Source organism: Grammomys surdaster, unplaced genomic scaffold, assembly GCF_004785775.1.
Source record: "Grammomys surdaster isolate TR1022 unplaced genomic scaffold, NIH_TR_1.0 255, whole genome shotgun sequence".
NCBI classification, from domain to species: Eukaryota; Metazoa; Chordata; class Mammalia; order Rodentia; family Muridae; genus Grammomys; species Grammomys surdaster.
Genome location: NW_021604696.1, coordinates 9,968,111 through 9,985,579, shown reverse-complemented (window position 1 = coordinate 9,985,579; position 17,469 = coordinate 9,968,111). Strand labels below are relative to the sequence as shown.

At 44.6% G+C, this 17,469-nt stretch overlaps 1 protein-coding gene across 17 annotated transcripts in view; it reads right to left on the bottom strand.

Annotated features, from left to right (window-relative positions):
- Map4k4 (mitogen-activated protein kinase kinase kinase kinase 4) overlaps positions 1-17,469 on the bottom strand; it is a 127,888-nt gene extending 110,419 nt beyond the window's left edge. For 16 of the 17 annotated variants that reach the window (XM_028775447.1, XM_028775445.1, XM_028775437.1 and 13 more), the window contains exons 1-2: positions 17,222-17,331; positions 16,934-16,999 (exon numbers count right to left, since the gene is read on the bottom strand). In XM_028775447.1, the coding sequence (XP_028631280.1) occupies positions 16,934-16,999; positions 17,222-17,278 (123 nt within the window). In that variant the 5' untranslated portion in view covers positions 17,279-17,331. Of the gene's footprint in view, positions 1-16,933; positions 17,000-17,221 lie in introns of all 17 variants that reach the window. The other variant, XM_028775451.1, reaches the window with a different exon arrangement.

Genomic DNA, 17,469 nt, shown 5'->3' with positions numbered 1-17,469 from the left:
AGAGGTTCTTAAATATCGTATCAGCACCATAAATTAAAAAAAAAAGCATACTCCTGATTTCATCAAACATTTGATATCATCAAAATGGAAAGTGTACCTGAAAAAAATAGACCATCAAGAAAGTGCAAATACAATCAGAGAATGCAGAAGATGCTGCACACTATACGCCAGCAGCCTAGACACACCAAATACACTTAAGCAGAAAAGTCATAAATCACAGTATCACCCAACTTAAGCAACAGGTGAAAGACTTGAAAAACATTTCCATAAAAATATTCAAAAGGCCAAAAGCAAGTAAAGACATGCTCAGTGCCATTAGTCATCAGAAAAATGCAAATCAAAACCACAAATGAGATAACAACCATGCCCATTATGAAGAATGACAGATATCACACTCACTGGCAAGGATGTAAAAATCGTACATTCCTAAACTGCTGATGGGAGTGTCCCAGAAACTACACACTCTGTAGTTCCTCAAAAAGTCAGTTAGCACAGATTCCTACAGTCCAGAAAGTCGACACAGGAACTGCACACACATGCCCACAGCAGCATCACCCCTAGGAGCTCAAACGGAGACAAGCCTGTGTGTACCCATCAGCTAATGAGACAGGGGACTGTGTTCAGCCACACAACAGAACATGACTACACAACGGAGACACGAGGTACTGACACCCACTACAACATGTATGAACCTTGAAGATATCAAGCTGAACAAAGAGAGTCACACTGTGCTTCCACTTACAGGAAATGCCTCCAGCACCTACAGAGGGCTGAGGTGCAGCTGTCAGACACTAGGACCAGGACACAGGTCTGTGTGAAGGATGTCATCAGACTGACTGGCTGTGGAACTCTGAACACACTAAAAACCCAGCCGGGTCTACAGAGTGAGTTCCAAGACAGCCAGGGCTACACAGAGAAATCCTGTTTCAAAACAAACAAACCAATAACAGCAAAGCTCTTTCTAAAGTTAAGACGTTCATTCTACATGTCAATACTACCATCAAAAGAGGAGGAGGAACTGGGCATGTAGATGAACATGTTTAATCCCAGTATAGGCAGGCAGAGAGCTCTGAGTTTGTGGGTAGCCTTCTCTACATACCAACTTTCAGACCTGCCAAGGCTTAACAGTGAGACCTGGAGATTAGCCCAGATGTAGCGGACACACCTCGAATCTCAGCACTCCAGAGGCTGAGAGACGTGCCTCTCAAGGCAGCTAACTAATTACACAGCAAGATCTGACTTCAGGACAAAGTCTCAAGAAATGGCTCAGGTAAGAGCCCTTGCATGCAATCATACAGATCAAGACGGGCGTCAAGGCTCACCTCAGCACTGGGGCTTGATTCAGGAGAGACTATGCCTCAAAAGAACAGGAAGAGAGGTACAGAGGAAGACACTGATGCTTTGCTCTCCTCACCCAAGTGGTTCTCAACCTTCCTAAAGCTGCAACCCTTTAATACACTTCCTCACTCTGTGGTGACCCCCAACCATTGCTACTTCATAACTGTAATTTTGCTGCTTCATAACTGTAATTTCGTAACATAAGTATTTGATGTGCAGGAGATCTGGCTTGCTGAGAACCACAGCCCTACACATTTGCATTTGCATATAAAACACACACATAAAGCAAGCTGTTTTCAACTGGAAGGAAGGAAAGAGGGCAGAAGGGGAGACTGGGCATCGCACAGTGAAAGCCAAACTGACCCCTATCCTCTGACTACTAGGTCTACTGACTCCTTTCAAAGCTTTGAACCATGACTTAAGAAGAGGAAACCAAAGCAAAGACTACCCTGCTCCCTCAGTGAGGAGTAGCTGGGAGAAACCAGAGGTAAAATTGGAACACAGAGGCTGCCCAGACATAACAAAGCCCAAGGTCTAAAAGGGGCCTGCCTGAGTTCAGCCAAATACCAATCAAGACACGTATATAAGGAAACTACTTGAGGCAGAGACAAACCATGTACGGAGAAAAGCTGAAGGGACAGAGCCAGGACTCACACAGAGACAGCTGACTGCAGAACTCACAGGAAACGAAGTTAGCGCCAGAGAGACTCACCACTGCTAAGTCCAACTTAAAAACCAGAGAAACGGGCCCTCAAAGATAAACTGGCTTTCTCCTACGTAACTGAACTGTCTCTCAGACAAACCTCAAGAATACTTACAGGAATAATAATAATAAACCATAGCACTAAAACATAGTAAAGATTAACATTCTAGGAGTCGTAACCCACAGAGAATAAAAAGTCTACTGAAAACTATGCAAGGCTGACAGGTTAGAGATGACAATTTCAAAGCAAACAATATAGCTATTTCTTATGCCCAAAAATTAGATTTATTTATATTTTCATAAAGCCTGGAAAAATACCAAAAAGATGCAAAATCTTTGAGCATGTATGTGTGTGTGTGTGTGTGTGTGTGTGTGTGTATGCGCTAATGTCTGAGATAAAATACAAAGTGAATGGACTAGCAGCAAATGGACCCATGGACACAAGAAGACAAGGCAGGCGCCAGAGATGCCTCAGTGGCTCAGAAGTACAAACATATGGCCCTTGCAGAGGATGAGAGCGGTTCCAGCACTCACATTAGAAAGCTTACAAGCTGTCTCTGGTGACCTCTGAAGGCACCAAACTCACATGCACATATCCACAAATACATACATACACAGAGTTTAATAAAACAAGTCCTAAGGGGGTTGGGGTAGCCATGAAGCCTGAGCAACAGTGACCATCCCAAATGAAGCCTTGAAAAAGCCTGAGGAAACAACACGGAGGTGGGTGGGTGAGCGAGCTGCTGCAGGCAGATCTGGGGCAAATATCCACAACAGGAGTCCTAAGCCTAGGAACCAGGGTGGGGAAACAGGACAAAACCAGTTATCTGAAACCAGTAAGCGCACAGACAAATCCACAGATACAAGAAGCATGTATAGATAAGGGGTGTCCCTATATGGTGGCCCAGAGCTACTGTGTGAAGCTGTTAAGGGAAGCCTGATTTCATTAGAGATCCCAAGATGTTGGTGATGCCAGAGTGTGGGATCCCTGCCAAGAAGAACTGCAAACCAGGAGCAGAAACAAACGAAGGGAAAGACGTGTGTGCAGTCTCTACAAAGCTGAAAGGAGTTAAGAGATCTGAAGAACTCTGACATCAGACACAGAGATGCAGTTTGAAGCTCACCCAGCTGGTCTTCAGGCTTGCTTTGGTTGAGTATTTATTTCCTCAGGATGCTCCCTTCCCCACTTAGGGGCTGGTGATGTATATTCTGTGCCACTGTATGTTGGAAGTATGTGATCTGCTTTCTGATTTGGATTTTATAAGGAGTTACAACTGAGAGACTGCCTTGAGTCTCAGAAGAGACTTTGAACTTTGGACTTTTAAACAGTATTTTGACTGTAATAGACTATTAGGACTTTTGAAGTTGAATTAAATGCATTTTTGCATTGTGATATGGCTATAAGCCTATGGGGCCCTAGGAGTGGGATGTGGCAGTTAAGTAGGAATGGCCCCCACAGGCTCATATATTTGAATGCTTAGTCATCAGGGAGTGAGTGGTACTACTTAGAAGGATTAGAATGTGTGGCCTTGTTGGTAGCTGTGGCCTTGCTCAAGAAGTGTGTCACTGAGGGTAGCCTTTTAGGTTTCAAAAGTCCAAGCCAGACCTAGTGTGTCTCTTCCTCCTCCCTGCATATCCAGATGTAGAATTCTCAGCTATGTCTACCTGCTTGCCCCATGGTTCCCTGCCATGATGATAAAGGACTGTAAGCCAGCCTCAACTAAATGTGAATCTTCACAGAATTAGAACACTGCCCAATACAGTCATGTGGTGGCCAATACTGTCAAGTTGACAGGATGTAGAAACATCTAGGAGACAAACCTGTAGTCATGTCAGTGTGGAATTTTCCACACTGGGTTAAGTGAGATGGAAAGATCCATCCAACACATCGACTCCATCATTCCACAGACAGGGATCCTAGCCTGAAAGACAGCTGAGCAAAGACAACCCATTCCAGGCTTCCTGCTGGGCTACAAGGTGACCAGACACCCACTCTTCTTCTGCCATGCCTTCCCACATGATGCACTGTGCCCTCAAACTGCAAGCTAAACTGCAAGATAAACCCTTCCTCCTTGAGCTTTGCTTCATAACAAGTAGCCAGCACACAGGGGCAGGGAATACATACATCACAGTCAAAAAGGGAGGAAAGGGAGTGCCATAAGGAAAGGACCAGGTGTACACTGTAAGTCAGGTTTTATTCCCAGCTCTTGGGAAGCTGAGGCAGGAGAATCTCTTTGAGTTGGAGGCCAGCCTGGTCTACAAAGAGAAAACTGATTCCAATAAATAAATAAGTAGTGTGCTACAAATTCTAATATAATCTCTAAGATAACAAAATTATAGCTAGTAACCCTGCAAAGAAAAACTGGACTTAAAAAAAAAAAATTAAAACACAGGAAAACAAAAAAAGAAAAGAAAAACAAAAAGACTCCCAAAGACAAGGAAAAAAACAAGTCCTTACATAGAGAACCAGGGGAAATAAAAAAAAAATCCTACATAAAACTTAAAATGTTAAATCACTGATTTTATGTAACAATAAGCAAGCCACAGAAAATATTTTTGGCAGACTGGGCAACAAACTAGTGAAAGATGAATTGTCTAATTCAATCTTAAAGTTTGATGCTGACAACACCCAATTAAAACAAAATAAAACAAAAGGAATTTCACACTTTGAGAACTAACATTAATATCTATGGAGTCCTTTTCTAGTAAATCAGGAAAGGGTTAGAAACTGTCTATATTTACAGTGTGGGCCTGCAAGATGTCTCAGCAGGTATAGGCACCCCCAACAACCTGAGTGTGGTCTCTGGGTCCACGTAGGAGAGAGCCAACTGTAGCAAGCTGTCCTCTGCCCTCACACTCAGACCATGGTACGCTAACACTTGCATGTACATACACATATAAAAATAAATGTGATTTTAAAAACTAAAATGGGGATACTCAATTCAGATTTTTTTCAAAATCCAAGAAAGCCATTTTACTAAGTTAGCTCAGAAAAATAAAACTTTTATCCATGTTATTAAAAAGCAAATAGTTATGTGCTAAGTAGTAGACTACACGTGTGACATCCTAGTGGTGACCGTTGCTACACAGCTGGAAGATAAAATACCACAAGGGCAATAATAATGCACCCCCATTATCAAGTGATCCACAACTGTGTCCAGCAGCTTAAACAGGAAAAGCAAACTCATCTTTTTACTTCTACAACCAGAACAACAGACACTTTTAAACCTGTACCTGGGTTTATACCAAAAACCTGTAACCAGTGTAATCCCTCTCTAGCTCTAAGGTCATGGGGACCCGTGCCACCTCTCTTGGGAACAGTGCACACGGGATCAACTTCAGATCTCCATTCTCCAAGTATTATCCGAAATACTAATCAAAGAACATTCCAGGCCTAATGAGACCCCACCTCTGAAGAGATGTCTGTCCGGGTTGCTGCATGGATAGACTGGTATAGAAAATTCAAAACAATGAACACCAAATAGTAGCAGACAGTGGCACCAAGGCCTCTCAAGACACAGCTCGCTCAAGGCAAACTGAGAGAGACAGTCACCACAGTAAACACAGAACCTTCCTGAATCTCTCTCCATTCAAATCTCCAATCTGGTATTAACAGAGACACTAAGTCACAGGCTTGATGGCTTCTTTTAAATCTAAGAACTATTTCTCCTCACATAGCTATACCTCATACAAAGAATCTCTACTGTGGACACCACTGTTTCTACTTGACAAACCCAGTTCTACTGCAGTCTCAGACTCTCACAGCCCTTGCAGGACTCTATCTGTAACACCACCCCTCTCACCCTGTTCATTTCCTGCCAATGCTGGGCTTATAAACTACAGAGGCTCAGACTGACTTTCTTGTTCATTGTTTACATGGTGCCAGGCACACATCATACATACAGTAAGTATTTCAGTAATTAATAAGAGATCTCACCCAGCTGACTAGGCTCAAAATACTTGTGGACAGTGAACCAAAAAATAAATATTAAGCCCTTATATCACTGGTAAGAGCTGACTATCCTCAATTTTTTCTCTGAAAATCAAATGAGAGAGAATCGGCAACGGAATGAAAGAGCACCCACCCACAGACTCAGGGTAGAGGGGCTACACACGCCCAACCACCGGGTGGCACGTCCTCACCACACTCAATACTGCAGTATCTCATGTGGAATCTCTAGGAAGTGGTCTGTACTTGATGTGTTTACTCAAATAACAATCTTTGGCCTGAGATCTCAATATTGCAATAGTAAAAGCTATAAAACAATCACACAAAGAACATCAGAAAAACTGAGGCGGGTAAAGAAGTCTGACAGGCAACAGTAAGAATACTTCCACGTCAAGAGTTTTCAAAATGTGCACAATTATTACATTTAGTAAGAGCTGAGCTGAATGCCTCAAGTCTCTGATAAAAATAATCATTCATATAGTTAGTTAGCTAGCTAGTCAGTCAGTCACAGTGCTCATAATACTATTCCCACCATAAACCATTCTAAAGAAACCTCTGAAGCAAATTCAGGTGGGTAAAATTATCCCTTCACACATAACAGAAAAAATTACTTATTTAACTTGAAACGCACTTGTTTCTTCTGTCCACAGATCACAGATGTTTAAGGGTGCAACAGGAGTCAGTTCTCTCCTGCCACCTTGTGTGACCTCAGGGTGGAACTCGGGTCTTCCCTCTCAGGCCTGCCCCGTTCTGCTCAGCTCAACAGCTCCTATTTGGGATAAAGGGAAAGAAACCCTAGTGTTCAGCACCATGGCACTGGCTACCTTTATACAATGAGATCTACCAAGGAAAAGCCTGGTTTCTGGTGTTAGCTGATTCAGTGATAGTAAACAGTTTGTCTTTGTGGCTCAAGGACATGACTTACAGCAAGCAAGAGGAAGGTAAAGATTAGGGAAAGTGCACCTTTCAGTGCTTTCCCCGATCCAAAGCTGAGTCACATGACAGAAATCAGACACTTTCAGTGGCACTAAGCAGTGTTTGCTTAGACTGGTAGAAATGGAAAGACCCAAGCAGACAAATTCCTGCTTCTTTCTCCTCTCTCCTACAGGTAATCCCACCAGGTGGTCTTCTGAACCAGACACCTCCTGAGTGCATCCCTCAAAAGAGACAAGGCAAACAACAATTTCAGTGTCTATCAACACCTAGGCAAAGGTGGGACACATCCATGTGCTGGAATACTATGAACTAATAATCAGAAACCACCAGGCTGCCACCTGGATGAACTCAGAAACAGGAAGTGGAAGTAATCAGGTGCTACTCACTGAGTTATTTAAAAAATAAAAAGACAAATTCACACAAACAGAACCGTTAGTGCCTGCCTGGTGCTGTGAGCTGGAACAGGGAACCACTGTAATGAGTATTCATGTCTTATCCGGCTCATCACAACACCTAAAACTGCTGCGGGGAAGTAAAGGCTGCCCTGGTCTATAAATGCATTAAAAAAAAAAAATTAAAATAAAAAAAAATCACTGAAATATAAACTTCAACAGGGTAAATTTCACAGTAAATAAGAAAAAAACTGTAAAAAGCTTTTAAAAGCAGTTTCCAAACTCCTCGTCTTAAACGCCAAGTTTTGAAAACTAAAAGAGACAGGGCAGTCAGTGATGCCAGCCAGGCACTAAAGCAAGCCAAGTAGCCTGCCCTCTAGAGGCCAGAAAGCATCTCTGCATGAAGCAACTGATACCAAGTAAGTACAGAACTGGAATCAAGAGAATGTATCTAAGTTTGTAGCCCTTGCTTTGACTCACACAACTGGGTGACTATCTTACATCACCCAGGCCATGGCAAATCAGAAATCTAGTCCCTAGAGGAAGGGCTGATCCAGACACTGACAGACTAGATGAGCTTCAGGCCATGCAGTGACTTACTTCACACCCTGTACACTTTCCCCGAAAGCCACTGAAACAGAAATCCAAAGAAGGGGACTATGAGAAACAGGGGTGCTACAGGACAAAGCTGGACACCAGGTCTAGGGGCAGTCTGCTCTGCCCAGCTCTGAGGAAGCTCCAGGGTGGCAAAGTTGAAATCAACAAGTTATCCGACACAATTAATCAATCATATGTATTCAGCATTAGGGAAAATGGGTGAGAGGGGCTGACCATTGCTAGGTGCTTGTCTTGTCTTTGAGGTTACCTGAGGGGGAAAGTAATCATGTGACACTGAAGACCATGCATAAAAGAGCAAAGCAGTTTAAGAGGAAAGGTGTTGTTTTAACAAGGAGATATCAGATTCCAGTGGCTCAGATAAAGATTATTTACACAGTCATGAAAATATAAATAACTATCACTTTAGACCCAGATGATGACCTCATTCATGGGAGGAGCAAGAAGAGGAGACAGTCAAGTGCTCCTGACCTTCAATAACCCGGTGGCAGCAGCAGCTACTCTCACAGGGTGTCATCAGTGTTGGTAAACTGAGAAAGGGGACCTCAGCATGCACTAGGGAGCCGTGACAGAACAGTCAATATCGAAACCCACCAGTGGTCTGCAGTACAACCTTAAGGGTTCTTTGGGAAATTTGTGTCGGATGGTGTTTTGCTGGGGCAAACACACACGAAGGAATGTTTTTGCTGAAGCAGACACAGGAGAGAGGATGTCCTGCTAAAGCAAGCACATGAAAACATACGTGATGAAGGATTCTTTGCTAACAACGTGAACGTACTGGTCCACCTCACATTGCAAAGTTGAGCTGCATCTGTCAGGACTCCATAAAGAGAAATGCACCAAAAAACTTCTGGTGGCGTGCTGTAGTTTTTTGCTGCTTCGGAGGACTTGGGCTGATTGGCAGAGTGATGTCAGCTGAGAGACACCCACATGCTGAAGCAAGACCTGTACTAGGACAAGACCCGTGGACAATGACAGGCTGAGCTTGGCTTGCTTACAGAGCTGGCTGCACAGCGCTTGTTGGTCTGAGTCTTTGCTGACCTTCACTTCGCTGAAAGGCACAGTCAAAAACTTCTGGTGATCCTGTGGCCCTGGTCCCTCATGCTGAGGCTGAGGCCTACCTGCCTCTGCGGATTCGTGCCACCCCTGCTGATTCATGTTTGTTATCCTGACACTATTGAACCAGACTACTGGTGTATCCTACTGCTTCTGCTGACCTGTGAACTGAACTGCCAATCTCCAGATAACACACATGGGAGTTGCTCCAAAGAACCTTTCTAATCAGGCCCACTTCCCCGCCATCCTTTCTTTCCTATTACCTCTAGTAGTGGTGGGCTAAAAGGGAAGTTAAAGCATTTAAGAAACATCATTAAAAATAGACTTTAAAAAAAATTAAAGTTAGAGCAGACAGCACTGAAAACTCATGCCTCTGAAGGTCAGGATACCTCCAAGTTCTGAAACAAGCATGGAAGGAGTTCTGACCCTGGTGACCTTACTACATTCTAAACCCTCTATTATTAAACAACAAGGGGCTGTTTCTAAGTTATAAACCTTTCTCTTAATTATTTGAACGTAATAGGATAACGTGTCCACATGCAGCCATATCTGAGACACAATGCGCAAGGTCGGAGACATTTGACAGTAAACACAACTCTGGAAGCACAGGCTCCTTGGCTTGGCTTCTCAATGGTGGGAAGCTGATTGCTAGCCACTGACAGCAGCCTGCTCATGTGCCAAGCAAGGTGAGCTGAGAGCCTCCTCCAAGTCAGTCTACCTGTGAGTCTCAGGCTTCTCAAGGCACGGCTCAGTCAGTGCCCAGGTGCCGAGAAAACTGTCTCAGAAACAGCACACCTATGGCAAACCACTGTAACAACTTCACACTGGCACCCCATGGAACATCTACCTTCCATTTCAATGTCCTGTCACCTGCTTTTACCAAAGTGTTACTGAGCCACCGAAATTTTAAAAAGAAAGATTGCAGCCAAGTGGAAGACATTACTACAGTCCCAGCTATTCTAGAGACTGCGGCAGGAGAACTTTGAGTTCAAAGACCAGACTGTGATTTCAGAGCTACAGAGACCCTGCCTCATTTAAAAGCAACAGTTGGCTGGTAGTGGTGGCGCAGGCCTGTAATCCCAGCACTGAAAGCAGAGGCAGATAGATCTAAAACCTCAACGCCATCCTGGTCTACACAGTGAGTTCCAAACCAGACAAGGCTATATAGTGAGGAACTGTCTCATGAAAACAAGCAAGGAGTTGGGCTGGTTGCATGTGCCTGGGGGCAGGGCATTGGCTGAGGGCAACAATGTACAGAAGCCTGCACATACCCTGATATCTGTCAGTGTGTGTGTGTGGTGTGAGTGTGTGTGTGGTGTGTGTGTATATGTGTGGTGTGTGTGTGTGTGAGATGTGGTGTGTGTATGTGTGAGATGTGGTGTGTGTGTGTGTATGATGTGGGGTGTGTGTGTGTGTGAGATGTGGTGTGTGTGTATGTATGTGATGTGGTATATGTGATGTGTTGTGTGTGTATATGTGTGTGTCCCTCTATCCTGCATTCACTAAAGGAAGCAGTACCGCACACACAAACCCAGTGTACTAACACACATGAGAACCCCTATGCACGAAATAGTACAGTGGGGAGCTGAGAACACCCAAGGTTGTACCTATTTCCTTTAACTCGCCAATTTAGTTCTAAATACCTCTTAATGGCCCCACGTATAAAACATACTAACAATCTGAATCTTACACGAAAAGTCCTAAAGCCCCGTTGCTCTAACCCAAACAACGCCAGCAGGCTATCATGCTCACAAAGCCTCACAGCAGAAGACTGTATCCTATTGGCACACTGGTGGAAAATTATAAAACCCAAAAAACAAACGTGTATCTGGCCACTCATAATAAACGTAGTGAGTAGTTCCTCACCTTTCTTCAGTCTCTTCCTAGACATCTTTCCCAAAGACGTCGACCCTGATTCTTCAAACCTCCTGCTATCTATCCTATAGCAAATCAAACTAATCATCTCCTACAGTTAAATGAGTGCTTGGGAATCCTCACTCTGACCTAGCCTAGCATGTTAGCCTAGTCTAGCATGTTAACACTGATGGTCCAGATGAGAAGCCAAACAGTGAAAACTATTTAAAATTTCAAAGCAATTACTTGAAGATACTTTGCATAGCACAGTCTACTAGGTGTCTGTCTATCCTGTGAGAGAAACACTGTAAACGCTAACCCAAATCCTTAAAACCACCATGCACTCTACTAAACGTGTGACAAGGGGAAGTCTCTGTGGACTAAGTCCTTGACTCTAATATGCTTTTGAGCACTTACTGTCCATAAAATCCTTTCATTGAAGCCAGAGAGTAGCCTGACAGGTGGCCACATGTCACCTCTCACCAGAGTTGTGTCTCAGTATTTTGTCCTTCTATGTCTAAAAAGTGTTGATTTCTGCAATTGTTTACATAACCTACTACTGCATGCTATTTTTTTTTTAAATGACTGAAATGAATGACTGGGAAATGAAAGCAATGATCACACAGGGCATTTTGAACTGAATACAACAGGGTGAAAATGAGAACCGTCTGACGCCCCAAGTGTGGGCAGTCAGTGCTAGGCTCACAAAGCCGCTCACACCAGTGGGCAAGTACTTACCAACAAAACAGCACACACAGACTCAGATGTTAAAGCCTCTCCCTTTAAGGTTCTCAGTCACAGGGACCTTCACTCCCTAGGAATGAAGCCCCTTGGATGACCACTCTTCAGCCTAGCACATCTTTCCTGTGACATCTTACTGCTCTAAAAGGAGGACAATTCCTTTCTAATGTTTGTTTATCCAGGCTCAATCAGTAAACACACACAAGTGCTATCAGAAAGATATGGATAACGTCTTTGGATTGTGATAATACATAGAAATATAGACATTTCTAATTCTGGCCAAGAAAAAAGGCAAAATACAAGTCTGCAGCTATTCAAGTGAGTATACATTTGTCACAATGTTTCAGAGTTAAAATCAGAGAAGGGTGGATTTCTGTCTGGCTTTGATGTCCCTGCTTTCAGGAAGCAGCAGGTTAAAGTTTGGGATTGATAGTCTTAAGAGCTACACAGCAGTACTTCTTTCAACAGGCTGGCTTCCTCCCATCTTACCCACGTCCCGGATCCTTCCAGCATTAAGGAAACCCAAGTCTCAGAACACGTCTGAACATGCCTCTGAGCTGCAGGTCAGCTGACACTCCTCCGGATGGAACATCTCGCTCAGAATTCTCAGGGCCCACTGGATGGCTTCACCTCCCAGGAACTAGAGATGCTCTACTGGCCAGACAACAGTTGAGGCGCTTTAACCTTGAGTAACAATCAGAACCAACCCCGTAGCACTCCTACCGGGTCCACAGAAGTTCCGCCCTATCTAGTGGAAAGAACTCCATTTAAAATCGAGAACCAATGCCTACAATTTGTAGATGCACCCCCAGGTATCTGCCTCAACTTTGCTCCCTCTCCATCTTCCCAGTCCCCTGCCCAGACCTCTGCTCTCTAGACTTATTCCTAGCTCAGTGGTCCTCAACCTTCCTACTGCTGCATCCCTTTATGGTGACCCCCAGACATAAAATTACTTTTGTTGCTACTTCATAACTGCAATTTTGCTACTGTTATGAATCGTAAGCATCTGTGTTTTCCCATGGTCTCCCTTGAGAGACCCTCTGTGAAAGGGTCATTCTGCAACCCCTAGGTACAGAACCTCTGTCCTGGGCCAACCATCTTAACTGTTCTTCCCAGAATATCATCTGATGGCGTTCTCTACTCTTAGGGATCCCCAAGCCCAATAATACCCATTAATAGATCCTCAGTGCTTACGGAATGATGTCGTGCCTAAGTTCCCGCCCACAGACTGCCTTCCAGACACTGTCATTCCCCTAGTCTGGCTCGATGGCTGCTCTTGGAGCTTCCTCCTCCACACACCCTCATCCCTCTCTGCCTTTCTTAAGTAACTAGGTGTTAGCTGCCCTTATATCCTGCAAGGCCTTGGGTCCTAAACTTGCCTCCTGCTTAACCTCCCAGTTCACATGAAGCCCCTCCTCCAAGGACAGCAAAACAGAACCCATCTGGTCTACCCTCCATAACTACAGCACCTCCCCAAATCTACCCAGATTTCAGACCCCCCCCCCCCACTCCAGCAAGAACTATCACTAAATTCTTCTCTGACACAACACAATCTCTTTAAAACATAATCCTCCTTCTTGGGATGGCTGTATGTTGGCAAAATATAAAATAGTAGTAGTTACCCAAGAAAAAAAAATCAATTCTCAAATAATCAAAAGGAAAGATAAACCCAAAGTAACATGGCAACAAGCTTTTGCCAGCCTTAATCTTCCACACTATAACTGTCCTCAGTGACGATAATAATTAAATCTCACCATTTATCAAACCTGGACAACTAGTACACAGACAGGCCACTGCTACAGACATTCCTCATGTATGGTATTCTGAATATAACCTTGTCAACAGAACTCTACATACAGTAGGTTTACAGAGACAGAACTGAAGGCCCAGCTCACAGTAGGGCAAGCACTTGCTCACTGAAGTACCATAATTATTTTTTCTAAGCTTTAATTTTATCAGTATCTTTTCACATAATCCTTCAAATATCTAAGGCTAGAAATATATTTCTCTCAAGAAAATCCATTGTCTTTCAATTTCAAATATGAACATGTGGAAGTGTTCGTGTTTATGGCTACACATGCCTGTGTTCACCACCCAGCCACCAGAGGACATGTTCCTCTATCACTCCCCTCCCCCGGCCTGCCTTACTCCCGGAAGGATCTCCATGCATCTGATGTCCTCCCAACTCCAACCTCCTCACATTGCTACAGTACTGGTACAGGCAAATCCAGCTTTTTATGTGGGTGCTAGGGATTTGAGAAAGTCCTCATGCCAGCACAGCAAGCATTCTTGGCTGCTGGGCCATCTCTCTAACATCTTAACTCCTCTTTGAAGAAAAGATGGCAGACAGGATTCAACCGCACCAGCCCACTCGTATTAAAACTATTTCAAAAACCAGAATGTAGCCTCAAAGAATCATCTTCACAGAAACCTCGATTTCACTTCCAGTCTCTTCATGTTATTTAAATACATCCTCTAAATAAGCAACTTGCCTCACTATGCTATGGAACAGAGGGGCTGGCAGGGTGGCTCAGGAGGCAGAGCACTCGCTGAGCAAGTGTAAGGATGGGAATTCAGATTCCCATTACCTAGGTGGACACGGTGACCCTAAGTAATCCCAGCCTGTGGGAGATAGACATAGGGGACCTTGAACTAGACTAGCTGAACTGGCAGGCCCTGGTTTTCAGTGAGAGATCCTTCCACAATTTACAAGGTAGAAAACAATCAAGGAAGATACCAGACATCGAACTTAGGCCTTCATATACATGTACACACAACATGCATGCATGCCCATATACAAACACATGTATGGAGGAACACACACATGTGTATATGTGTGTTTACATGTATATACATATATATATATATATATATCGCTGAAATAATTTAGGACTCTAGGTTGTTCAGTTAATGGTTTACCCAAAAATGTTTTTCTTAAAATTTGTCTTTATAGCTGTTAATAAATTCTCCTATTAATAACCTACCCCATGCCAACCAATAAAAATGGAAACTAAACCAATCTGCACAACAGTATGCATTTAAAAGAAAAACAGATGCCGTTTCTAGTTCTTGTACCAGTTCATAAACTTAGTAGCCTGTACTGATCTGCTAGTACATGCAGTAGCATGTACTGAGACAGGCAAGACACACTAAAGGAAATCTGATGTGTTTAAGTATGGAATAACATTGCGACAATGTTTAAAAAGAAAAACAAACCTGGAGTACTTATCAATAAAACGTTATCTTAAGTTCAAGACATAGGAAAGGAAGAATATATACACCAAAAACCAATAGTGGGCTAGTAGCTGAGCTATAAAAACTATATGCATGCTTAAAGATATCCTTAAAGATTGGGAGTGGGGGTAGGGGTGGAATGTGAGTAAAACCAAGCACTACTATGTATGGTTTACACGCCAACTTTTACATCAGTGTCTTAACAGATTTGCAATGAAGACTTTTCAACTGCACTGGGTGTAGTCAGCACATCCCTGATACTCTCCAAAAGCAGTGTTTAGCAAATCTACTTCAAAAGCCTGGGGAGGGGGAAAGAGAGAGAGAACGAAGAACCCACTCAGATTAACACCACAAAGTGTCCACCTCTTAAAACCAACTAAATCCCCATCTACATCTACGCTGGCCTTTTTAAAAGGCACTAGTGCTTTCTGGCTTACTTCTCTACCCACAGTTTCCACGCTGACCCAGGGAGACACAAACAATCCAACTACTGTGTAATCAGGTCAAAAACAAGCTCTGGCTAACTCACTTGGAAGAGTCTGCTCACAACTTAGATCTGGCCAGAAAAACTAGGTTAGAAAAAAACCAACCGGTGCTTAAACAAACTCTGGAGCTGGGAAGAGTGTTTAAGCCAGTACCAGCCAGCCACTCCAGTGAATTGCAACACAATCTTTTCCAAAATTTTCCAAAGCCTTCCAAATTCAGTTGGGCCCAGCAGGCTGTTAACAGGGCTCCCTTTCAAATTCAAAAATCTGGCCCAGGCCCCAACAGTTAACCAACAAAACATGCTAATTCACTTGAGATCACCTAAGAGTACTGACTCAGGCTCAGACCACAGGCCTGTCAATCCCACCATGCAGGCCCCTTGGTGGGGAAAGGGGGAAGCAAGAGCTGGGAGAAGCAATCAGGAGCACATAAACCCTATTCATAAAACAGAAAAGGGACAATAGAATCCACACTTAATTTGGCCTCAGAAAATGTCTACAGTCAGCTTCAATCACCACCCCCATTTTTAGGAAAACAATGACAATTCTTCATGGCGAGCCACAAAGCCCTCCTTCATAAGATAATTTTGTGTGTGTGTGTGTGTGTGTGTAGCTCAACCTTGACCCAGTCCCAGTAACTAGAAAACTCCCCAAGCAAAGATTATTCCAGAAAACCGTTTACCAACAAGAAAGAAATCAGGAAACAGAATGTAAAGGTTTTTTCTTTGTTTTTTTTTTTTTTTTTTTTTTGCTTTGTTTGTGTTTTCATACTTCGGAGCCTGAGCCTTCTTCTAGAACGAGCAAAACAGAATGAACAACAGTTAGCAACATTAGGTGCCAGCTACTGAGCACAGACCAACAAATTCCTTAGTTTTATTTGCAGCCGGGAGAGGTGGATAAATTTAAAGAAAGAGAAAGACCAGGAGTGGCGGGTGTGAAGCCCGGCATCCTCTCTACTCCTTGCCCTCTCTCCTAGCTATCTCAATTACACAGCTGTCACACAGGTTATTCCTGGAATTCACATTTTATAATCCCCACACTGTAAGTCCTTCTGTTCCCGTGGGCCAAAAGTACACTCGAAAATACTGTCCACCAGAAGACGGTATGCTGGCCTGGGCTTTCAAAGCAGTTCCAGGTAACGCTAACCTCCCCAAGTTAAATCCTTTGGCAAGCACTCCTTAGGCAGAAGCATGATGACAATTCTCAAGAAGACCAAGACAGTGGTTGAGTGTAATCATAGGCAAGGCCTGTCTACACTGAATTTTAATTCATGTACAAATGCAAACGCATGGAGGCCAGATTTGGAGAAAAGGGGGGTTGGGGTAAGACCCTCTGGTCGCCCTCGAACACAGAATTCCTTTTCTATTTTGCTGAAGCTAAGTGCATGCCTAACAGTGTAGCTTATTTCCTTTATCTCAAAGCCAGGAAATGAGGTCTTTTAAGGCCAGTCTGAACACAGGCGAAAAACAAAAAGAAAAAAAAGAAAAAAGAAAAAGAAAAGCCAGATGAAACCCCTTTCCCAACTTTGGCCAGGCGGCACGGCCTGCAGTCAGCAGCGTTCCGTCACCCTTTCCCTCGTCCCCTAAGAAGTTTCTCCACGCCACGGGGAACAAAGGCGCCCCACACCGACCTTATAGACTTGTCCATAGGTGCCATTTCCAACCACTTCCACCAGCTCAAATATCCCAGCAGGGTCCTGGGGAGAGAGGAGGGGGAGGTTATCATCTCAAAAGAGGGACCCCAACCGAGGAGGGCGAGCGGGCGGAGGGAGGGATGCAGGGCGGTGACAAAGGCTCGCCCCGCCGGGTCCCCTGGAGCGCCGGGGCACCCGCCCGCCCGCTCGCCCAGCAGACAAAGGGGCCGCCGCGCCCGCGGGTGTCCGTGTCCACCGCGGCGCGCAGGGCGCGGCCGCACTCACCCGCAGGGACGACAGGTCGATGTCCACCAGGCTCTTCGCGGGAGAGTCGTTCGCCATCTTCCCCGGATCGCCGCCCCGGGAGCGGGCAAGCGAGCGAGCGACAGGCAGGGGCTCGGCGGCGCCGGGGCTCGGGCCGCACGGGCAGGCCGCCGCCGGCGCGGCGTGTCGTCTGGTCGGAGAGGAGCGCGGCGCGGCGAGCGCGGGCCGCGGGGCTCACACCATGGCGCGGCGGCCCTCCCTCGGCCCCC